The following is a 24951-nucleotide window of genomic DNA, read 5'->3' on the forward strand; positions in this document are numbered from 1 at the left end:
ACCTGAAATTCCTCCGCTTGCAGGAATACATGGAAACAGATTACCGGCAGCTGCCCAACGGTGTTTACACAACGGCAGAGCAGCGCCCAAATGCCTACATGCCTGAAACAGAATCCGCGCTTCCTCTGCCCAAACCGTATGGGGCGCTGGCTCCATTTAAGCCCTCGGAAACTGGAGCCAACAGGAGACACATAAGGAAGCCTGTCGTGAAGCCCATTGAAATCTAAGCGCGTGGACCGGTCCAGGCTTCACACCTGCAGGGGGGAATGACCACCAGGGTGCTAATTCCGCCATCAGTTGGGCAAAGTCAACAAGGGAGCGGGACTCGGTTTCCTCTCACCACACTGTGTGACGTCAAATGGAGCACAGACTACAATTAGTCAAGAGTGTATTTTCATTGCTCATGTCTTTCTCTTTTACTGTTTATGTCGACTACACTTCAGGAATATATAGTAGAAAAATGCTGTAAAAGTACAAAATATAATTAGCTTCTCAGAGATGCACAGAAATAAGAGTGGTCTTTTCTATTAAAGGAAAAAATAGGTTATGTGTTTATGTGTGCCCATTTGACTGTCTGACGGGGGAAGGAGCCCGAGAGACACCCGACAAGGAACACCGATGGTCCCCTCTGCAGCCGCACCTGAAGCTGTACGGAGCAATGGGAAGCTTGCTGCTCAAGCAACGCTACGACAGTTCAATTGTACAGGGTTTTTTTTTTCTTTTTGTGGCAAAAATATTTAAGCCCTAATTCATTTCTTAAAAGCACATTTTCACAAACAAGTTCATGAGCATTTTCAATTCTAATACCTGATTTTCAAGATCTCTGCCAAAATTCTGCCCCTACATAACTCCTGTAGGAACAGTTTTACTAATTTGCTTCAATTTTCATTTCACCCATGTATTTTCTGATTGCAGTGCTTTTATTAGACTTGATGATTCGCTAGTATGTGAAACCCGCATTTGAACATTTACTAATATGTTTGAGCTATTCTTTTGTGCTGGTTGCCCTTGTGAATTTCACTCATGTTCAGTTCTGGAGACAGAGAAATACCATACTTTTATTTTGTTAACATCCTGTTCCAAGCCCCTAGGTCCTGCCACACTGGACAGTAAATATAAAATACCCCAATCTTGTGAGTCCTGAAGCTGGCCTCATTGCTATGCAAGATCGTGGTAAAGCAAACAGCTGTGAGAGCCTTTAGCTGTTTGAGCCATTTAGCTAATAAAAGAAATACTGCACATCTAAACGGTTCCTGTGTCATGGGAGCTGGTAACCTCTTTAAAGATTCAAAGCATGCAAAGAGGGAGTTTAAATGCCACAATAAGGGAAAGGGATGGATTCTCAAACACTGCGGTGTGTGCTGCTGGTTGAGGAAAGGCAGATGCTACCAGGTGCTGACATGTCTTGGCTTACAGTCAGGTGTGTGTGGGTGTGTGCTTGTTTGTCTAGCCCTAGAGCATGAAGTGAGGTTTTTTTTGTGAGGTAGAGAGAGGAAGTCTAAGTGGAGGAAGAAACTTGATCCAACTTTAGAAATAAGAAGGTCAAACTCATGCTCTAAGACCCAGTGAATCGGCTTGGCTGAAAAAGGATGTTCATATTTTACAGGGCCAAAACTTCAGAATTAAATGCCAAGGAGTTTGCATGTTATCTTTCAATGAATAGCAAGTTATTGAATAATAACAAGCCAAGTGTCCAAGTCAAACCGATGTTTACCTCAAATCTGTGTCAAATAAGCTCAGCTTAGGGACCCAAAGGAACAACACAGGTATGGACAGAAATGAACAAAGGCAAAGAATGGGAGGAAACCATTTACTCTAAGGATGGAGGGAAGTGAACTGAGCAAAACCAGATGAAGGGCTAAACCCACAAATGTTCTGTGAGAATTTTACTTGCAAAGAGGATTTTTTTTAAAATTTAATCTGAACTAAATAAAATCTGCCTTCTCCAGTACAGAATTATCTGTGAGAGAAGTAATACAGATAGACAGCGTTTCCACAGTGCTGAATAATTGCCAACATCCCACGCCTGGCTGATCTGAAGCAAGGAGAGACATTCTATAGGCCAGGGCAGCTTCCAGAGACAACAGAGGCAGCAGAAAATGAGGTGGATTGGCGCGAGGTAGCGACATTTAAAGTCATTAAAGCTTTCACCACGTGGAAGGGAAACAGCAGAAGGGGAAAACGCAGAACTGAACGGGGGAAGTTGAGCCCTGTGAGTCAGGGTGACCCTGATGTAGGACACAGATGAGAAAGGATGTCATGTGTCATGGGCTCCTGCAGGAACACACAGATAGACTCACCACGCCCCGCGCCAATAAAAAGGCTATGCTCAAAACTTAGCGAAGCGTCAGACCAAAGCTGTCCGCACTGGAGGTCATGTTTAATGAGAGGGCGTTGCTAAATTAGACTTCCATTAATACAAACATTAAATACACATTCCTCTGAACCACCGCACAGGCAGAGGCTGCTTACGTCCTGTACGTACAAACGCCGTTTGTCACAGTTACTTCGCGCTGGAAATGGTAGGTCTTGTTTAGTACAAATCTAGGTTCTTCTTAAATCCTCTTTGCAACATTTAATTTTTCTGCTTGTCTTATGTTATTTCCAGCAGTCTGTCTAGCTCTTCCCGTTCTAAGCACCGTCCCCTCTGTTTTTTATTTGATTCTGGACCGCAGCAGAACTAGCTCCGGGCCCACTGAGCCGCCAGGAAGAGCACCGTTCCTGCCATACACAAGATGCCATCTTGACTCTTGAGTGCTCTCTGGCTGCTCGCACTGGACAGGGCGCGGGCGCTCGCTCACGCACTGGACGGGGCGCGGGCGCTCGCTCACGCACTGGACGGGGCGCAGCACGCGCTCAGTTTTCACGAGACCTAAACCGAAGCCCAAGGAGCTCTGTGGTGTATTCTGACCTGTTACCGCTCTTAAGGAGCACTAAAGAATTCCCAGGAAAGGGGCGGGGGAACAGCCTTGAGACGCTGAATGCAGGCCGTCTGCACACTGACTTTCATAAACCCAAAAGCACCGAGGTGTGTTTCAGAGCAGCTTCCTCGACAAAGTCTGCGTCCACGCTGTCATGGCCTTCGAAATCCCTCGAAGCTGCGGAAGGGAGAGAGTGAGTCACTGTGGAGCCATGGCCATCTACAGCAGCTTTATTCGTACAACTCACGGGGACATCATTTTACATACCAACCACAGTTCCCACTCCCTCCCTGCTCTCGCCCCCCCATCCCTCATCCCCTCCTCAGAAAGGGTCAGGCCTCCCATGGAGAGGCTGCAAAGTCTGGCATGTCAAGTTGAGGAAGGACCAAAGCCCATATCGAGGCTGAGCAAGGTTTCCCTTCATAGGGAATGGGCTCCAAGAAGCCAGTTCATGCGCTGGGGATAAATCCTAGTCCCACTACCAATGGGACTCTGCCCAAGTCACAGAATCGTCACCCACACTCAGAGGGCCTAGTCTGGTCCTATGCAGGTTCCCCTACTATCAACTAAATGAGTGTTGATTTCATTAAAGTTTGGCACTAAAGAACATTCATATCAACCAGAGCAGACCCTAAACACCTCGAGCCCCTTTCAAATTTCAAAGATAAGAATTCCTTGGGTAATTTAGGAAGTATGGGATTCTCTCTGATTAAAATCAGTTTTAGTAAGGACTCATAGGGCGTTTAGGGAAGGAAACAGGACGAGCTGTGACCGGGCCATGACCAACACAAGGAAACTCCTAAGTCAGACGGGGGAGTGGACTACCTTGGTGCGAGGACTCCAAGCCTGCCAGAATGTCAACAAAGTAGTTCAGGGGCAGAAATTCCGTTGAGAACGATGACTTGCCAATCATAGAGTTTCGAGGCTGAAAGAGAAAATACTCCCTATATACGAACCGCTTCCTGAAGACATATCCAGCTTTAAAGAGAATGATAGAAAACAGAATCACGTCTGTCGGGGATGCAGGTGGAGTCCACGCAACACTCACTGCCTGGACGTCACCGCGTCCACGCAACGCTCACTGCCCGGACGTCACCGCATCCACGCAGCGCTCACTGTCTAGACGTCACCGTGTCCACGCAACGCTTACTGTCTGGACGTCACTGAGGCTCACCTCTTTCTTGTAGCTCCGGAGCATCTGTGCCACGTGGTTCCGGGAGATGATGTTGGAGCTCATGGGATGGTCCCAAAGCCTGAAGACTTTCTGCCCGGTACACTAGAGTGCGGGTAAAGATCACAGAGGAGAGCGTAGGTCATAGTGCGTGGAACAGACCACATACCAGCGTCTGACTTCTACATGATCGTCCCAAAGCGATGTAGAACCTCCCTGACTCATGACCGTTGGAGAAAGGCCAAGCTCAAGAGATATGCTTCTGAAGTGTTCGTAAACCCTCCCTCGGCTTTCCTCAGCGTGAGGAGAGCAACTTGGGCGTCCATGCTGCCAGTTTCCTTATTTTCCCTGGAATGATGTTGGGTCTGAGATCCTTCCGAGCTGGAGACGAGTGTGGCAGCCCTGAGTGTGGCACTCTGACGGGAAGCTAACGGTGGCGTGTGTGCTTTTGTTGGTCTCTCTTCCATTATCTATCCCAGAAACTTAAAATACTCGAATTCATAGGGGCAAAAAAGTCAAATTTGGAGACCAAACTAAATATCAAGACTGTTCCTCTGGGAGTCGTCAGAGCCAGGGGAAAGGTAGGTACTTTGGTCCCAGGAAGCCCGTGACAGGAAGGACCACGACAAAGCAAAGCCACCAGGTCCAGAAAGCCGCGAGGCACAGGATGGCCAGTGCCAGAGGTCCCGTGCTCTTGGTATGTAAACAGCACCCTGGCCAGGCTCTGGGGTCAGGAAGTTTGCAAAGTGAGGGGGCTGAGAGACCTTGCTGTGGAATTTCATGTTTTCATGTTTCTGACCCTGAGAGCAAATACCCCATAAAAGAGCAAGGAGTGCCTTCCTGACGTTTTCCTCCTGTGCTTTTGTTCTTCCTTTGGCCGGGTGGTGTCTGCCTGTGCTCAGAAATGTAAGAGGAGGAGGAAACACCATTCCAGAACCTCCGGGCCTCACCTGTGCTCAAAGCCTTATCAGTATAAATGTGAAAGGCACGTGTTTCCCCTCTGCCTCCCACTCAGACTCCGATGTAAACATCGGCGTGGTTGCCGAAGAGGAGACGGCGTCCACCTTGCCAACCTGAGAAGCACCCGCTGTGCAGAGGGTGGGGGTGGATGGAATCTCACGGAAAAGGCCGAAAAGTGGACCCACTCAATTGATCTCCGCCTACAAGGGAGCTGCCTTCTTACAAGACACAAATGGCAGGGAGGGTGGACGAGGCTTGAGAGGAAATTAATTTTAGGATTACCAGAGGGAGCCTCACAACGATGCTGAATTTCAGCTTTTCATTCTTCTCTGAATTGTCCAGATCTACAAGAGAGTTGGAGATTAACAAATAAGATAGAGATATCCATTTCAATACAGCAGCGAATTTTAAACCATGAAATGCTTCCTCCTGAGACGTGCCAGCCCTGCGGTCACAGCTAGTAATGTTCTGAAAGCTTTGCTTGTGACTCAGAATTAAGGGGACTTTTGTTTTGTAACAGGCTGCCAGCCACCGAGCAATTCCATCCCCTATCTGAAAGCGGGAGGCCCGCTGAGGAACACGGCAGGTGCTCTGACAAATTAGCAAAACACACACACACACACACACACACATGCCCGAACGGCTTCCGTGGGAAAGATTACGAGGTGGACCGTAACGCTCAGGTTCACGCAAGCGCTGTGTCTCTCATTGGTTTTGCATGCATTCCAAGTCTAATCCAAGGTGACAAAATTAATTAGCCGAAAGTAAGCCATTCGCAATGCTTTCTTGAAAAACAAATTCAGAGTCTCCCATAGTAAAAACATCATATACAGAAACTTCATATACATAGTCTCTTCATAGTAAAAACTCTCATATACAGAAAAAAAAACTAAAGGCAATGTATAAATTCAGTTCTCCAGGGCTAAAGAACTGTCAACTGGCCTGAAGGGACGTTCTAGGAAGTTGGCTGTACTAAGAATTTGTAGGGCCCAGTAAACGGGGAAAATAAAGAGACAGATGCTCAAATAATAAGACCTTCAAGGCAGTGGTGGATTACAGCTTTAATCCCAGCACTTGGGAGGCAGAGACAGGCGGATCTCTGTGAGTTTAAGGCCAGCCTGGTCTACAGAGTGAGTTCCAGGACAGCTAAGGCTACACAGAGAAACCCTGTCTCAAAAACAACTTCACTATATTCTGCAGAACATTAAGCTGTGTGTGGGCCCTTCTGAGTGTAGCCGGACTGAGTGTCTCACGGCCAGAAGTCAGCCCTGAGGGTGTCCTGCCTGAAACCCCCCACCCCCCCACTCCCCCCCCACTCCTGCCCCCCCACCCCCCACCGTGGTCAACTCAGACTTGCTTACCCTTCATTAGCCTGGTGACCGCGGTCTCCGTGAGTAGCAGCACCCCATTATCGATGTAGTGCAGCAGGTTGTACAAAGGGAGACAGTGTACCCCAAGGAGCGTGTGCAGAGAGTGGAAACCTGGGTTGAGCAGAACAGAAGCAGGTGTGAGCAGCCAACACCTCAGGCTCCAGAGGGAACAAGTTAATCATGTAAATGAAGCTCCGAGCTCCAAGCTCCGTGGGCCTGGGTCCCCTCCTGTGGGACTGCAGCTGTGCATCAGACTGACTGTCTGGTTCCTGCTCAGTATTATTCCGCTGTCCCAAGCAGAGCTTCAGACTCTACAGACCCATGCTAAAACGTTGCTGGCCTGGGGACCATTCTGCTGAAGGGTTAAAAACAAAAACCCTAGAACCAGATGGCAACGGTTGTATGCCCACTCTCTGGTCATCTCATAGAGAAAAAAGGCATGTAGATGACATCACCCTGTAATAATTCGGTAGATGGGAAGGTTTCTTCTCTTTCTCTCTCAAGCCCAAGTCCCCAGTGGGACCACAACCCCAGGGCTCTAGTCACCTTACCAATGACAATGAGCAAACACAAAGCACGTGGAAGGAGATTCCAGACACGGTGGGAATAAGAGAACCCCACTCTGGAATGTCAGCATCTTGGGGATCTTTGAAAAGCTCTTCACTTGGTGTGTGGAAAAGGCCAGAGGAAGCAGACCTGTGCCCGGATCCTGCTGGTATTTGAGCAACCAGCTCTAAATAACTGGTCTTTCTGAATTCCCTTCCTGCATCCCTGTGTGGAGCCACTGACCTTTCCTTCCAGACTACTAAGAGGAGGAGTAAGTATACAGAGCCCAGCACATGGCACAGCGTGATTAGCACTGGACACACGCTAAGTGAGCATGGGCTCACCTCCTCCACATCCAACACTATCGGACGCAATTAATAGAGTCCCATTTCACAGGTGAGAAAACTGAGATTCACGGGAGCCGAGAAACTTCCCTGTGTCCTATAAACAGTCAGCGAGAGGTTGAAACAGCCTGAAATGGACTATGGGATTGTAGCTTCCGTTCTTAACCAGAAGATCACGCTGCCTCAGTAACTCGGAGCTGAGTTAGCAGAACAATACAGGCAGACCTAAGGTGAGAGAGCATGGGTGCACTCAGAAACATGGCGTGATCATCTGAGTTGAATCTGATGAGAAAAGCAGTGATTGACAGCTAAGTGTGGACGAAGCAAATTTAGTCAGCACCCTCTCACACCCCAAGCAGGTGCGAGTAATAGGGTAATGGACAAAACGGTGACATCACCACTCTAGTTCAGTGTGCAGCCTGGTAGAGCTGGTGATTAGTTCATCATCAAAGTAATCACATGTTCACGTGTGACCAGTTCCACGTGTGTGTACACATAACACGGACCCAGTGCTGAATGCTCCCAAAGAATTTGTCTATCCAGGAGCCTTTGAGGAGTCACTGAAAGTCTCTGAGCATGATGAAAGATGAACCGGATCTTACTTTGGGAATATCAATATGCCAGCAGATAAGGAAAGGATAAGAGCACCATCCCAAGACTATCCAAGGACCCATAGGAACACCGTGGCCTGGGTATGTACGAGAGGGACTGGGGGCGCTGAGGGGGAATAAAGAGGAGGGGAAGTGTCCAAGTTAGGGTGTCTGGCTGTGGTGAAACACCATGACCAAAGCAACTTGGGGAGGAAAGAGTTTCTTTCACTAACACCTTCCAAATGACAGCTCATCATCAAAGGCCAAAGAGGCAGGAACTCAAACAGGGCAGGAACCCGAGGCAGGAGCTGAAGCAGAGGCCACAGAGGAGGAGTACCTACTGGCTCGCTCCTCATTGTTGCTCAGCCTGTTTTTTTATAGAACCCAGGACCACCAGTGCACGGGCGGTCCCACCCACAACGGGTGGACCCTCGACCAGCGATCACTAGTGAAGAGAGCACCCTATAGGCTTGTCTACACCCCACTCTTTTGGAGGCAGTTCTTCAGTTGAGGTTTCCTCCTCTCAGATGACTGTAGCTTATGTCAAGTTGACTCAAGTTGTACATAGCACAGGCAGAGTGTGTAACAACCAGCCATGTGTGCACGCGTAGCAACCTACGAAATGCGGGGCCGACAAAGGACCATTGCTGCTCTCGGGGGGTGGGGGTGGGGTGCGTACGGCAGAACAAATGATGCGTTGGGACGGGGTTTGGGTTCTGAGAAAGAACAGCATCTCCTCTCTAAACGTGTGAGTCACGAGCAGCGGGGACGTCCTAATCTCTGGCAACATCAGGGGTCAGATGATGAGCAGATGTGTTCTCGGGCAGATGTGAATGGACCAAAATAGACTGAGCTCACTAGGTCACCGATCCAAAACACATTATAGTATTACTAACCAAGGCTGATGTTTTCATGTAGGCTTGGGAAGGCTTTCCCGGAAAAATGAAGTCAAAAATTGTTCCTAAGAAAGCATTTATGCTAGATCAGGAAATGCTATTCCGGGATTCAGAATTCCTTCTCCAATCCTGGGTACATGCTGAGCATCCCAATGGCCCTTCATCTGCTTCGCTGGCTTATTCATGGCCTCATAGGCCAGATATGAACAGAGCACACAGGCTAGAACTAGCCATCAGTTCATCCTATGAATCCTCATCCTCCAGGGCTGCAGGCCTTGCTGTAGCCCGGGGGAGAAATATCAGGACAAACAAACAAACCCCAAAACAAAACTCTACGTGCTACTTCATCACGCCTTCCTTTGACTTAAGTGTCTGACTCTTGAAACTCAAACAATCTCCCTAGTCCTGCATACCCGAAAAGCAAGCACCCTTATACACACGCACATATTGACCCCTTGTACACACACTTACACACCTGCACACACTCTCTCTCTCCAGTGTCATTTCGCCCTCTCTTCCCTTATCATATAAAGAAAATGGCATTTAACAGATAAGGAGAAGCAAGGAATGGCGTGCTGAATCACACCTGCAGTCCCAGCACTCGGAGTAGCAGTAAGAGAATCTGGGGTTCAAGGCCTTGGCTGCGAAAGTTTGCAGCCACCCTGAGCTGCCTGAGCCTGCAATGGGGTGGGGGGATGGGGTTGAGGGGCTCGGGGGTGAAGGAAAGCAAGGAAGGTAACAGAGTGTAAAGGCAGGTACAAGATGAGAAAGAAAATACCTGTAAACCAGAAAGCTAATAAGGGGCTGATATCCAGAACACACAAATAATAAAACAAGTCAGTAGCAAGATGACAGCTGATTTTATTAAACACATAGGAGATCTAGACAGAGTTGGGGTTTTTTTTTTCCCTAAAGAAGCCGTACAACTAGTCAAGAATTACACGGAGGGAGGGATAGTATCTCTAACCAGTGAAATACAAATCAAAACCACACTAGTATCACCTCCCACCTCTCAGCATCCAAAACAGGGGTAAGTGTCGGAAGAGTGTGGAGAAAGTTGAACCCTTGTGTACTACTGGTGGACTATAACATGGGGCAGCCACTGTGAGAGACTGTATGAACCCCCTCAAAGAGGCTGAAAATGGAATCAGCATGGATCCCAGACCTCCGGGCACCCAAAAGAATTAAAGGCAAGGTATTTAAAAAGATTTGTACACCAACGTTCATTGAACTATTCACACCAGCCAAGATACACAAATGTGCATTGATAAACAGATAAATAACATGTAAATTACATAAATAACATGTAAATTACATGTAATGCTACTCAGCTTTAAAAAGGAAGAAATCTTGCCATCCGTGACAAATGAGTAGAAGGCACAACAGAGGTTAAAATACTACAGCCACAGAAGAGGCAAATACTACATGTCTATAAAAATGGTCTACAGTAGAGTCATAGAAACAACAGAGAGGTGGTGGCCCAGGCTGGGACATGGGAAGGGAAGTTGCTGTCCATGGAATGTGAAAAGAGGTTGTCTGTGAGCTGAGAAATCCCTGGAGAGCTACTACACCACACTGTGCCTGCAGATGCTACTGTACTGCACATTAAAGGGTGAGAGAGTTGATCGTGTGCTAGAACTCTTCCTACGGTAAAGGAGGCAAAGTCAACACAAGGCAGACGTTTGTGGCAAACAGGAGCTTATGCGTTTCTTATGGTGCTCCAACTTCTGTAAACGTCATCACCCTGCTTTCACTTCTTGTCCATTACCTGGCGGGAAATTGTTACTCCACACATTCACGTGCTGATCTAAGGACCATTTACATGACTAACTGTACACATACATGCTGCGGGTATCTTTGAAGCCTGCTTAGGGCTTCTCTGAGAATCTGAAGAAAACTTTCGGCCTGTAAGCACTTAAGGGCCAGCCTGATCCTTGACACCAAGCCAGACCTCTCCCTCCTTTGTGTTTACCCTCAGGTCTCTCCATAGAGGAAAGCAGGAGACGTCACAGGAGCAAGCTTCCTACAGGGCACCATTGATGCAAGTTCAGCTAGACATACGCACAAGAACTGAATGCAACTGCCCCTAGAGGCAGCGATGGTAGAATTAGCAGTTCTGGCCAATGGAGACCAACCTTAAGGCTATCCTCCACCAGAGTCAGCTGCGGACACACGGGAGCCATCTTGAAATTCAGGGCACTACTCTCTGGAGACCACGTGAGAAACAACTTTATTACCACCCGACAACCAAAGAGCCAAGACTCACCAGGAGGCAGAGGGACACACAGACTGCTCGTAGCATCCAAAATCCTGGTCATGAGATGAAAGACTTCAAAGTGTGCAGCGCTGCCATGGTTATTGCTGGGTAAAAACAACACAGTATGTCAACCATGCGCCCTTCAGTCTCGAGTAGTGGCTCCGAGTACCACATACAGAGATTCCTATGAAATGCTGTACCCCGTGGAAGGCCTCAGAGATGAGACTGACCAACACCCTAAAGCTCGGAATCGCACACCATACTCAGTGGGCTCATAAATTATAAATTACATTAATTGAAATTTCCCTCCTTAGAAGTAGTAGGTTCATGCGCCTCTCCCTCCTCATCAACCTCATGCCATAAAGAACAGCCCAAGTAACCTTGACTTCTGAGTATAAAACTAAGAGGTGGGGGTGGGGCTGGTGAGCACTGCTTCAGACTAACGTTTCCACGGGGTTTTTCGAGCACAAATAGTGCTCGTCCGTTACTAGCTCTTTGCACGCCAAGATCAAGGAGACTGGAAAATACTTGCGTACAGGCGGAGAACCCAAGGATGCGCACTGTGTTTCCTCCAGCCGGTTTCCAGCATGCACCAAATGAGATTCAGCTAGAAGGAAAGAGGACTCGTGACCCACAGCCTGCATCCTTTCCTTCAACGCCCTCCCAGCTGTGCCTCTGCAGCTCTGACTGCACATCCAAGGCAGCTGGCACTCGGGCTGCGGCCAGGCACACCATACAACAAGCCTTTCTGAAATCAGCTCCGAGACACTGGGATCCAGAAGGAAAGGCCTGGAAATGTGCCCCAGCTGCAACAGAGTACCCTCTGTCTGTGCTGGCAATGCTCCCCTGAGAAGCTAGCCGGCTCCACCATCCACACGGACCATCACCCATCGGTGAAGGTCAAATGCCAATGGCATAGCTGTCAGCCTGCCACACTGCCAGGGCTGAGAGCTGAGCGAAGGAAGATGAGAGAGGGGCATGGAGTCGTGCACATGAGCTGTGGGGAGATATGACATCAGGGCCAGGCTCTGTGGAGCTGTGTCTCCCTGGCAAGTTACCCATCCTCTCAACTCTCAGGGTCTTTTTCCGTGGAGACAAGCGGAAGCGTTTTCACGGGGTTGTTGTTAATGTTAGTTACATCACTTCCTGGAGCCAGTGCTCAACAAACAACACGGCATCACCCAAGCCAGATGCCTCACTGGCCTTAGGGCTTTATCTAGAAACCTGGTCTAATTGTACAAGTTTGTTCACGGTAGGGCAGTCTCCACACGGCTGTCTACCACGGACCAGGGTACCGCACGCAGGGTAAAAGCAGGAGGTGGGGCAGAAAGGAGCTCTGTGCACAGCCTCCAGAATACAGGGTTCTCTGGCTGAAAGCAAGTTACGTGTGGACAACATCATCAAGCTTTATGCCAACTTCCTTGAGCACATTTCCAGAAAGACTGCCTGGCCACCCTCTTTAGCCAGGCACTGGAGGCATGGCTGGTCGCAGCTGGGCAAGTTGGGGAAGTCAGGGGCATGGTGTTTCTGAGTCAACACAGGCATCGTTTCTAGGCCTCTTAGCTCTAGGAGTTGGCACAACCCAGCGTGAAAACCGCATGTGATGAAGTCAATGAAGCTGAGTGAGAAAGGATGCTAGAGTGGACGCTCTTAGCACTGTAGAAGGGGGAGCTTCAAGTCAACAGAAAGAGGTGTGATCGGCCTCTCAGACACAGTGCCGGGGGCGTCTTCGTGGTCTGAAAGCCATTCCCAATGGCTCTGCAGCGATCATCACACCAGAAAATGAACATCAGGTGTCTGCAGAGCATGCCACAAACATCGTCGAGATTCCACGAGGAGCGAAAAGAATAAAGCAGAGAGGCTCAGATGAGGGTTGGAGAGATAAAGTTAAGGCTCCTCCGTACACAGTCCCTTGCTCAGGAAATACAATGACACAGCCGCCAGACACACCAAGAGGAAGCAAAGTCTCCTGAGAGAAAAGAGAAAACAGTCGTGGAGAGATGAGCACCAACACCAGCTTTGGTGGTGGTGGCTTCAAAAGAAAACCCTCAGTATGACAGGTTCTTTAAGCCAATGCCCTTAAGTTTCAAGAAGGCCCCAGTCTCACATCCTGAGTTAAAAACCACCTGCTGCCTGCCAGTCCCTGGAGTGGAGAAACAAATCCCTCACTGCCACTATGTACAACTCCATATGATCACCAAAGACATGGCTATAGCTGGTCTTGTGGCATAGGGAGGCAAGGCTATTTGTGGGAAGGAGCTACACCTGGGTAACCTTGTTTTTAAAACTAAAGTTGACCAAAAGAACAGATAAAACTGTCATCTTTGAGGAGAGGCAGATGACTGAGAACATCCTGTCAGTGTGGAGCGGGCAGGTCAGCACCTTATTCTTAAAGGGCACTTCACCGCCGTTCTACTGAGAGGCAGACAGAGAAGCCTGGACACTCCAACCATAAACATCATTGTGCAACAACATCCAGCATTTTCTAGTATATTAAGACTATAAAGCTCACTCCCATTTGCATGCCGGTCTTACCCAAACTTGGAAAAATCATGGAACCTTCTTTCTCTTTGTCGTTGAATATTTCGATTTGTCAAGCACATTATTTCTAGGTTCTGGACCAGACTTCAGTCTCAGTGCTTTGTGAAAAAGCGAATGTGGCTGAAATCCAGTCTCAGAACATCATTTGCATCTACATATAAACAGGTGTCTTTAATTTGAGGCAATGAGCTACCATCTCATTGGCAGATGTGGGGGGGGGGGGGGACAGAGAAATGAGCTGGAAGCTAGCCAAGTTTGGCTTTGGGAGCCAATTAGGAATTAAAGTGCAAGCTCTCTCATATCTGTATAAACCTTCATTATAAAATCAAGACTTATTATTTAATACATCATTTGCATCTACATATAAACAGGTGTCGTTAATTTGAGGCAATGAGCTACCATCTCATTGGCAGATGTGATGGGGGACGGAGAGCTGAGCTGGAGCTAGCCAAGTTTAGCTTTGGGAGCCAATTAGGAATTAAAGTGCAAGCTCTCTCATATCTGTATAAACCTTCATTATAAAATCAAGACTTATTATTTAATAAAGAGGTGGAAGTTGTCCAAACGAGAAGTGGCCACTTGGCAGCTACCCTGGTCTTATTGCCATATGCTTCCATGAACAGAGGACCGCTAGTTGAAGCAGGACAGAAAATCATCTTCCACAACAAGTTCTCTTTGTTTGCTGTTCCTTTTGCTCTTCTGTCAATCTATAGCACCAAATATGCCAGGTTGAAGATGGAAATCTCCAAAACCCAACCTGACAAACAAAGTGGGTTCTGGAGAGACTTCTCAGTCAGTAAACTGCCTACCCAAAACAAGGGCCTGAGGTGGATCCTCAACACCACGTAAAAAGTCAGGCAGGGAACCTGGCTTTCATAACAGAAGGGGCAGAGACAAGTAGATTCCTGGAATCCACTGGCTGGCCAGCCAGCTGCATGAATGCCATCCAGGGCCAGGGAGAGAGCCTATCTCCAAAGCTGAGGTGGACAGTGATGGAGGATGGCTAAAGTCATCCTCTGGCCTCCAAATGCCCATGGGCAATCCCACCCCGCACTGCACACATGCACACAGAAACACGCACGCATTAAACAACAACCAATGGCCTCACCGACTGACATCTTGAGAATTAGACATGGGGCTAAGGGTAGGGCTGAAATTAGGAAAAAAGGTAAAACCGACCTGTTTTGAAACATAGTCCAGAACTATCTGTTCAATCTTCTTCTTTTCTACACCCTGTAGGTGTCTCAGTAGATGATCTCTCAGCTCAGACACCATCTGAGAACAGGAGAGGCACTACATGAGTCATGACAGGCCCGGCCACACCTGTAGCAGGTTGTAATTAGTGTTATTATTAATATTTCACATCAATATGAAAATTTCTTGGATCTGAGGAAAACCCTTCACCCCTGACATCCCAAAGGAAGAGGCCTACAACACTAACAGCTCTGGAAAAATAGCAGGTCCAACACAGAGAGACCATGCGCCACAGAGGGACCATGTTTCATGGAGTTACTACACGGAGACAGAGACTGTGTGTGGGGGCGGGGTGCCAGTAGGGACTCTTGGAAGGACAGACACTAGACCTAGAAGAAAATGCCACAGGCACCACATCTTTACTCACCACCCTCCTCACAGGCGAAGGTAATGAAAATTCATTCTCCCATCTCAGCCCTAGCCTCCCTTCTAAGGTTTGCATCCCCATCCCTCTGTCTTCATGTCTTTCCTTTCCTTCCTTTTGCTCTCTCTCCTGCTCTCCCTTTTGGCCTAAAAGCCCTGCTCAGGAAGAGGGATTTTCTTGTTGCTGTTGTTGCTTTAGCTAAAAAGATCTTTGTGCTATGGGCAGCTGGTGAGAACTGTCCAGGGTATTACATGTGCATACACCTTCAACCGTCCATCTTAGAGAACTCAGTGTGACCTCAGGATGCAACAAGACACAATGTCTCCACATCTCAATTCAGCACTGGGCTTTTTAAAACACATTTTTTTCTAAGAATTACTATATACTTTTGTGCTATTTAACTTTTCTGTAGTGACTGTAGAGATGAAAATCAATGCCTGGCCTGAAGCTTATATGATCCTAAAATATGGGAGGCTGAGCCAGGAGGATCAGAAATTCAAGGTCAGGTTCTCATAGGTACACAGTGGGCTCAAGGTCAGTGGAGTGCATGAAACATATCTCATATCTAAATCAAATTGACAAATAAAATTTGAAATGAAAATAAAATTAAAGTATCTCATACATAGGTCTGCACCTGCATGAATATCTTAGCCTCAATTTTTCACTTATGCACACCTATTCTAGTTTCCTTATTCAGTTATACACACTATTCCAGTCTCCCTATTCAGTTATGCACACGTATTCTAGTCTCTTTAATTCACTTATACACACTTTTCCAGTCTCCCCTATTCAGTTATGCACACCTATTCCAGTCTCCCTATTCAGTTATGCACACCTATTCCAGTCTTTCCTAATATCATTAAACCTTTCACACAGGCTTCAATGAGCAGAAGTTTTAAGTTTGTGAAATGTACTATAATTTTTTGATTTTTTGTACGTGTTCCTTCACTGTTGTTAACAACATGACACACAAGTGTGCACATGTGCACACACCTGACAGAGTTTACATTAGAGTCGTCACAGAAACAGTGCCCTCTCCTTAGAGCCTCATTGGAAAGTGAGGGAGGGGAAGAACAGGGTTTTGCATAGCCACAACTTTCATCCAGATTCAGCTCCTGGAAGCAAAATTGGCTGGGTCTCACGCTTTTGCAAGATTCCACCAAAACAGCTTGTCTTAATTTTCAGTGTGTGGCATAGCCATTTCCCTGTATCCTGAATTTTGTTTATATGATTTGTAAATTTTTGTCAATTTGGTAGTCAAAGATCGGAATCAGGCCATGGAGATGGCTCATTGGTTCAACGTGATTGTCACATAAGCCTGAGGACCTGAGTTCAGATCCCAAGGACCCATGGAGCAGCTAAAAGCAGGGGCATGTGTCTGGAATCACAGAATGTAGGCACACATATGTTCCTTATCACAGCTTACAATTCCATGCCTATTTATGTGACAAATTCATCTCCTCTGCTAGACTACACATGCCAAGAGGGCAGAAATCACACATGTACCGCTCGCTACTGGACATCTGGACTACAGGGCTGGCACTCGCTGAATACTTGGTGGACAATGCCATCTGTCTTTGCCCACGGTTTCCTGGGATCACTTGCTTGCCCGCACTACAGAAACCCACAGATTACCTACCAGACCCACGAGCAGCCTCTGGTGCCGATCTTCCTCTTGTAAGAGGGGTATCAACCTTGGCTCTGCAATCAAACAAAGGAGCAATCATCAGAGGTAGTGTTCAGGAAGTGGGTTAGAAGAACCACACAAGCCAGGCCTTGACCTGAGCCTCTTACCCTCAAGAGACCTAATTCTAGAGGCGGCAGACCTCAGTGGAAGGACCGTGTGGCTCCCTTCTATCTCCTGACCCCATAGTTCAGCGGCCTTGAAGGTTACTGAGCTGATGAGGCAGCCAATAACTAAGGCAAACAATGCTAATGGGCACAAACTTTCATACTGAGAAGATGTAACAGCGAGAGAGAGTTAGACCAAAAGTTACTTTCCCCACTACGACTGACGTCACACTGACAGAACAGGAGGGGTAGGGGAAGGCAAGAGGCAAGCAGATCTTTCTGTAGGCTTTCCTGGCACTCCCACTGGGTTCTTCTCCCAGAAGCCCAGAGCAGGAAGGAGGGCAGAGCCCATAGGCTGATGTTCCCTTCTGAAAGGCATGGGTGTTCTTGGCCCCTTAGGATGAGTGCTTTCTCCACCCTGCTTAACCCTCTGGGTTATGATGAAAGTACTTAGAATATGAACGTAACAACCCTTAGTTTGCAGGGTTCAGTTTCAAGCACAGAGAGCATTCTTCATGTGGAGCAAAGCTTGGCACAGGAAGGGAGTCACTGCCCAGAAAGATGATGCTCACAGGCCTGGCACAAAGCAGAGCTTTGAAATCTCCCTTAGGCAGCGACATTTCCCCACTGCACAGCCTTTAGGCACAGCAGGAAGTACCTTGGATCTCACACATTTATGTCCTGTCTGGTAGGGCACAGTCCCCGGCTACAGGAGGATGGTCTACCCAGGAGATAAGTTACCTTCATGGTTCATGGAGCTGTGTATACAGCTGTTGAGTGTGAGTAACACACCTTCTAAATTAATTCTCATAGGGTCTCCACACATAAGAAAACATCGAAGCCCATAAAACAGGAGTAGGTTAAAAATAGTTTTCTTAATGAAGGCTGTCCTTCCTGAAGCATGGTCAACATCAAAAAGGCTTGGGCCTGGTTAGAAGACAATGTGTAGGCACAGGGGGCTGGCATGTGATAGCCCCAGAACCGAAGCTGGTGTCCACCAGAACCACATATGCTTACCAGGGCACGACCTGGTGGGAACCAAAATGAAAGGCACATAGATGGCTGTAGGGCCCTGTCTTCCCTGTTCCTTGAGGCCAAAACACAGGATGCAAGAAATGTTTACGCTAGCCAGCTTAGCTTCCCCTGCTCAATTCTGCCAGCAGGGGAAGCTAAGAGGGGGTTAGTTCAGAGCCTTGATTCTGTCATTGCTATGGTAATTTCACCTGCTAAGGAGGGTCCTCACAGGCTCCCTAAATCTCCTCCCATCTGTCTGTCAGGGTTCCCAGCTCGATACCCCCTACATGGAAGCCCTGGCCACTGGCGCCAGGCGGCCAACACTATGATCTCACTCCCAGGTGGGAGGGGGCTCTCGTCCTTTTGCCTCCAAGTATATAAACCCGACATGTGCTGAATAAAGTTGACATTTACCCTTTGGGCAAATGATCCTGGCCTCTGGGTGTGTGTGTGTGTGTGTGTGTGTGTGTGTGTGTGTGTGTGTGTGTCTGTTTAACTCCTAGGATATTGATCCAGGCTCACGGTTCAGTACAGGAAGCTCGCACTCATATTGGAGAGTGGGGTTTCACAGATTCAGGTGGGACAGATGGCAGAGGCTGCTGGAGAGAGCAGCTCAGGCAAGAGAACCAAGCACACCCTTCACCCTGCGGGGCAGCCAGAGGCCATGCTAATTAAATCAGCCCTGAGAGGAGACGTGAGGAAAACCAGAAGGCCAACACCCAGGGACTGTTTCAGCAAAAACATACTCAGCAGCTGCCCCTGGAAGGACCTGGTGCCAAGACAGACATGGCACTGGCTGTGTGGTCACTCTGTTAAAAGCTGTTGCTATCATTGATACCCCATTATCCTGCTGCCAGTCCGCTGGTTCAGAAGAACAGTGTTGCAAACAAGACATGGACTTTAGTACAGGTCTTTTCTTACCCGGTGCCCTTGTCTCCACTTTAGAAACCACCCTGCAAAGAAACGGTGTGTTGTTTACAAAGGAACCGTCATTTTAAAAACATTGAGCCCCAACACTACAAGATATATACCTCCTTGAAAGCCCCACAAAACCACTGAGAAGCTGTTCTCTGCCTACCAGGGAACTCAAAAACTTTGATCAGTGCACCAAAGGGCACATTAATCTCAAAGTCCTTTAGTGCCAGCAACAGCAATTATTGAGAGAAACTGCAGCTCTCAGTTACTGGAAATAATGGAGGCAGAAAATAGAACAGCCACTGGAACGGGTCTCCACGTTCAGCTCTCCGTGGTGAAGCCTCTGCACAGAAACCACTTTCAAAATAAGAGCCAGCTCCACCAGCAACTTAAAACAGCTCACTATCTATTTCCACACTCAAAGGCATTCCCTTCTTTACCATCTCTCCATTCCAGACTGCCACTCTCTAGAGGCTTACCCTAGAAACTTTCCCATGGTCTAGGGGAAACCAAGGACAGCCCTTCACCGAGCGCACACTACTGAGGCAGCCGAGTGGGCCAGCGGCACTTACCTGGCTGCATTGTCGAGAATGTTCTTCACATACACTGTGCATCTTCTTTGTCCTGTTTTCTAGGGGAGAGAGCATGTCAGGAACATGGAAGGTGGAAATTTCATGGACAGGTTTTTTTTTTAATAGCAAGAACAAAAATCAGTGTGGTTAAAGGTTTCAAAAATAATATTATTTCCCATGTATCGAGAACACCTATTTTTTAATTAAAGTTTTTTTCTCAAGCAGTATAATCGCAGGACCCTGCGCCTTTCTACAGCAGTAGCACAGGGTTCCCAGGCACCCTTCACCCTGTCTCATTAATGTTTCATTCTAATATAACTAAACTACATTGTCAAAATCAGGAAACGGATGTGACAGTATGTGTCTAGTCCTATGCCACTTTATCATGTGTGTATGTACGTACTACAATGTACCACCGTGATCAAAATACAAAGCTATTTCATTTCCCTAGAGAGCTCCCGTCCAACCCCTTCACAGTCTGTCTCACTGACTCTTCCTCTTCCTAACCTCTAGCAAACACTGATTGGGGACACCGACATTTCTCTAAATAATCTTTCAGCTACTCAGATAATCTAACTGCATCTGAGACATGTTCCTTGTGCTTCTACTATGGAAGCCCCTTCACTTCTACTCCCGTTTCTTCCTCAAAGAACAGACAGTAGAAGCCATCCTGGATGCCACTGGGTTGTCACTGAGGTAACACAGCCTGGTGACTGGAAAGAGCACAGGCAGTTTGAGCCAGCCTTGTGGCTGACCTCGCTCAGTCTCTACTGCTAGGTGTGCGCGCATGCGTGCTCACCTCTTCAGAGATCAGGTTGTGCCATTCTCTCCTCACAACGCTGTTGTGGTAGTGTAAGTGGGGCTTCGTGTATTTAACATACTCGAGATTGGCGTTCAGCTTGGCCCAGTACCCCGTCAAGCTGTAGACCTGCAACCAAACAGCAGCGGCATGAGAAGCAGGCACTGAGGTCCATGCCATAGCAGGGACTACACGCGTTTCGCTGCATGTCCTTCGGGTGTTGGCATTTCTGAGTGACTACATCTTTTATGGTACAGTCACACCCCATGAGAATTCAACAATCAAGAGACTCGAGGAGCCCTAGCCTCTCTTCTCTCCCCATTTACAACACAGAAGCCTACAACTCATTTCCCAAAACTAATGACTTCCCAGTGGGGGCGGGCTCAGCAGGAAGCCTGTAAAAAGGCATTTCCTCCCCAGAGAGCATTTCTCCTAGCTGGGGAGATGCCACCACACTATGTTCTGTGTCTGTAACTCAGAGCAACTGGAATGAACTTGCTTCCTTCCTAGGCTTACTCCCTTCTAAAACCTAGTAATCAAAAAAATATGAACGGATTTCACAATAGCTGTTAAATTCTTCCAAAGAGTATTCGTTGGCGTTTAGATCTTTGAATTATTAGTTATTTGTTCTGTCTTGAAGAATGTAACCATTATTATTTGCCTTTTAATAATAAAATACTACACTAATGTGTACTTAATTTTGAATAAACATTATCTGTAAACATGGGAGCCTGGTGGTTGTGCACTGGGATTTCCAGGTTCCTGTGTTGCAGGACAGGGCGTGTGGGCAAGAGCAGGGGCAGAAATGGTTTATACTCAGAGAAATGGCACATCCAAGGAAGGAAGCCAGCCAGAGCCAGCAGGCAGAAGCTCGACAGCAAACACTATACAAAGCACTGGGACTTTATAGACCGATCTACGAGGTCACTCATACAGCATGGGTGTTCTTCTATATGCTCCATCTGTATATGTCCATGCTGGAGGGCAGCAAGTCATTTTGGGTTCGCTCTGCTGTGTTTTCCTGTCTCACTAGCATCAGTTGGTTTTTATAATGCAGTCACATATGTTTGACCAAGGCTAGATACAGCATGTGTGGTCTAATAGCTGTTGCTTACTGTGGTAACAGACTTAACAGAATTCAAGAAAATAAGAGAACCTAAGGTCAATGGGGTCCCATAGAACTCTCAAAACATAAACTGTTGCCGCTGTTATATGTTACCCTCCAGAACTTGAAATAAGACCCTACTGCTGAAAACACCACACATTCACGTTATAGGACATGGAGAAATCATGGCATTGACCTGGAAACTCCATCCCTGCCGGCTGGTCAAATGAGAAGCATGTACTTGCTAGCTTCCATAGTGATGGAAGGCGGTCTGCATATTACTAGAGAAAGAAGAGTACTCATCAATGCTACTTTATAAGGACTGTAACTGCACACGGAAACCAGCCTTTCCCTCCCCGTCTGCTCCAGAGATCCGGTGCCTCAGAGGCTGCCGAACATGCTCTGCTCATGGCCCAGAGGGTGATCATACGGGAGTACTAAGGGGTTCAGGGTGTTCCAAAGGACCACATTAAGATGGGGGAAAGCAGAGAGGATGAAGAGGGGGTAGAGGTGGACACGGGGCAGGTCGAATCTAACTATATGCTTGGACTGGCTAGTTTCGTTTGTCAAACTGACACGAGCTAGAGTCATCTGAGAGGTGGGAGCCTCGAATAAGAAAACGCCTGCATCATCAGACTGGCCTATCAGCAAGGAAGAAACGCCTCCATCATCAGACTGGCCTATCAGCAAGGGAGAAAACGCTTCCATTGTCAGACTGGACTATCAGCAAGGGATAAAACGCCTCCATTATCAGACTGGCCTATAGCAAGGGAGAAACGCCTCCATCATCAGACTGGCCTATCAGCAAGGAAGAAACGCCTCCATCATCAGACTGGCCTATCAGCAAGGAAGAAACGCCTCCATCGTCAGACTGGCCTATCAGCAAGGAAGAAACGCCTCTATCATCAGACTGACCTATCAGCAATGGAGAAACGCCTCCATCGTCAGACTGGCCTATCAGCAAGGAAGAAACGCCTCTATCATCAGACTGACCTATCAACAATGGAGAAACGCCTCCATCGTCAGACTGGCCTATCAGCAAGGGAGAAACGCCTCCATCATCAGACTGGCCTATCAGCAAGGGAGAAACGCCTCCATCGTCAGACTGGCCTATCAGCAAGGATATGCGGCGTTTCCTGATTGATGATTGACGTGGAAGGGCCCAGCCCACTGCGAGTGGTGTGGTCTATGGGTAGGTAATCTTGGAGTCTGTGAGAAATCAGAGAACCAGGGGGACAAGCCAGGAAGTAGAACTCCTCCATGGCCTCTGTTTCAGTTCCTGACTCCAGGTTCCTGCTTTGGGTGTTTGCCATGACTTCCTTCCAGTTACTGCGCGCTGAGGTAATCCTCTCCCTCCAGGGTTGTTTTCAGCCTTAGTGTTTGTCTATTGCAGTGAAGACTTAACCAGGACAATGCATGTATGAAGTCTTTGAATAGTACGTTTAAAAGGGAAAAAATAAAATAGTGATAGATTAAATAAAACACAAAATGCTCTAATACCACACTGCAGTGTGACTAATACGTTGTTGGATAGGCTTCACACAGATTTGGGGATCTCAGTAAGGTACGTTATGTGATGCTTTTATACTTTTATTTAGAAACCTGAACGGCCCACACAGCCAAAGCCCCTTCTCCCAGAAATAGAAAATCTCACAACCTTGAAAACTAAGTCTTGTTTCCAGGGTATACCGGAGTGCAGGGGTCAGAGCGCTTTCCCTGACTTTCCTTCAGAGAAGAATGAAAGGTGAGCCCTGACCCTTATTTATGGCAAACTTACCTTAACTATCCCTTTTCCCTAGTCAGTAATAATGATAGTAATGAATAATAATGAATAATAATAATAATAATAAATACTTCCAAAAGTCAGACAAGTTCTGCATACTTATCCTTGTGATTCCTGCACTAGAGCCAACACTAGGAAACTAGCTGGTGTTGTGGTGCCATCTAGTGGTCAGTTTGGCTATAGGTATGCTTGTTATAGCACAGCAGTTTAGAATGGGATTTTACCTCAATCTTGTCCAGGGAACTGGGGTCCCCCTGTTGTGTGACCTGGTTCATTAAGTCCAATTCTCCTGCTGACAGAAGACTACACTCACACTGTGGCTTCTTTTTTTAAAAAAAAAATCCTTCTCTGCACCTAAAAAAAATATCTGGTGTGGGGGGAGAGACGGCTCAGCGGTTAAGAGCATTGCCTGCTCTTCCAACGGTCCTGAGTTCAATTCCCAGCAACCACATGGTGGCTCACAACCATCTGTAATGAGATCTGGTGCCATCTTTTGGCCTTCAGGCACACATGCAGGAAGAATATTGTGTACATAATAAATAAATAAATATTTTAAAAAAATATCTGGGGGCCAGTAGGATGGCTCCGTGGGTTCTATTCCTGAGCCCACAGGTGGAAGGAGAGGATCAGCTCCCACAGCCTTCCTCTGCCTGCCCACCCACACATACACAGAGAGATAAATGTATTTTTAAAGTTTGTTTTTCTCATATTCTTCTGTCAATCAAGAATAACAGAAAAATAGCTGTGGGCAATGACCAGCCTTCAAGCGTGCTAGAGTGCTCGATCGTAAGACAGTGTGTGCTCACACAAGGTCTTTCTAGAGTGTTCATGGTTAGACAGTGTGCTCACACAAGGTCTTTCTAGAGTGTTCATGGTTAGACAGTGTGCTCACACAAGGTCTCTAGAGTGACCATGGTTAGACAGTGTGCTCACACAGGGTCTCTAGAGTGACCATGGTTAGACAGTGTGCTCACACAGGGTCTCTAGAGTGACCATGGTTAGACAGTGTGCTCACACAGGGTCTCTAGAGTGTCCATGGTTAGATAGTGTGTGTTCACACAGGGTCTCTCTAGAGTGTCCATGGTTAGATAGCATGTACTCACACAGGGACCTCCCCCGGAGTTGCTTACACCTTTTAAAGAGTTCATGCCTTAAAATAGTTCAAAACCGTGGAACTAAAAAGGTCTTGTATCCCCGTTCTTCTATATTGAAACATTCCCTCTCTGGTTCACCAAGCTGTACTTAGGTAACATTGTCTCTTTAGTCTGTTCTTGATGCCCTATCTGGAGAGTGGACAGTGGTCCACATCTGTCCAGGAAAAGTCACAAAACAGAACACAAAGATCTGTATTTTAGACAAAACAAAAATTAAAACTTATACTTAGTAAGAAATATTGTTAGTCAAAGGTCCCATAAATATTCTCACAAGAACTCCCAGGTCTCTCAGAGTCTGCTGGCCTATTATAATCGTCATGTTTTCTGACTGTTGGGAAGTGCCCCCGGCATTTGGTCAGTGGCGTAATGTTTACCCTGCTAACATGCAATGACGGCTGTAAATTGAAAGGCCTGTTTGGGAGACAGGGAATCATGGGGCCCAGGGAAACAGATTTAAGAAAACAAAAGCTAAAGACGGTATGTTCACCAGGGCTCTTAGTGGGTGAACAAGGCCTGTGAGGCCAAAATCCAGACTCTGGGTTTGGATTGGAGGCAAGGATGGATCAGAGGCAAGGCCGTGAGGGACGAGAAAAGGTCAATGCTG

At 47.4% G+C, this 24951-nt stretch overlaps 2 protein-coding genes across 3 annotated transcripts in view; one reads left to right on the forward strand and one right to left on the reverse strand.

The window, feature by feature from the left end:
* Positions 1-1204, forward strand: part of Ccdc146 (coiled-coil domain containing 146) — a 123893-nt gene extending 122689 nt beyond the window's left edge. For both annotated transcript variants that reach the window (XM_087902356.1, XM_087902355.1), the window contains exon 19: positions 24-1204. In XM_087902356.1, coding sequence (XP_087758482.1) covers positions 24-227 — 204 coding nt within the window. In that variant the 3' untranslated portion in view covers positions 228-1204. The remainder of the gene's footprint in view (positions 1-23) is intronic.
* Positions 1205-2336: 1132 nt separating this feature from the next.
* Gsap (gamma-secretase activating protein) overlaps positions 2337-24951 on the reverse strand; it is an 86331-nt gene continuing 63716 nt past the window's right edge. The window contains exons 20-31 of the mRNA XM_085684131.2: positions 20306-20434; positions 19507-19565; positions 18941-18972; positions 16854-16915; positions 14776-14871; positions 11592-11662; positions 11065-11159; positions 6414-6533; positions 5335-5396; positions 4096-4197; positions 3747-3846; positions 2337-3098 (exon numbers count right to left, since the gene is read on the reverse strand). Of these exons, the coding sequence (XP_085540257.2) occupies positions 3007-3098; positions 3747-3846; positions 4096-4197; positions 5335-5396; positions 6414-6533; positions 11065-11159; positions 11592-11662; positions 14776-14871; positions 16854-16915; positions 18941-18972; positions 19507-19565; positions 20306-20434 (1020 nt within the window). The 3' untranslated portion in view covers positions 2337-3006. The remainder of the gene's footprint in view (positions 3099-3746; positions 3847-4095; positions 4198-5334; positions 5397-6413; positions 6534-11064; positions 11160-11591; positions 11663-14775; positions 14872-16853; positions 16916-18940; positions 18973-19506; positions 19566-20305; positions 20435-24951) is intronic.

The sequence above is a fragment of the Myodes glareolus genome, chromosome 27 (genome assembly GCF_982192425.1).
Source record: "Myodes glareolus chromosome 27, mMyoGla1.1, whole genome shotgun sequence".
Lineage (NCBI taxonomy): Eukaryota > Metazoa > Chordata > Mammalia > Rodentia > Cricetidae > Myodes > Myodes glareolus.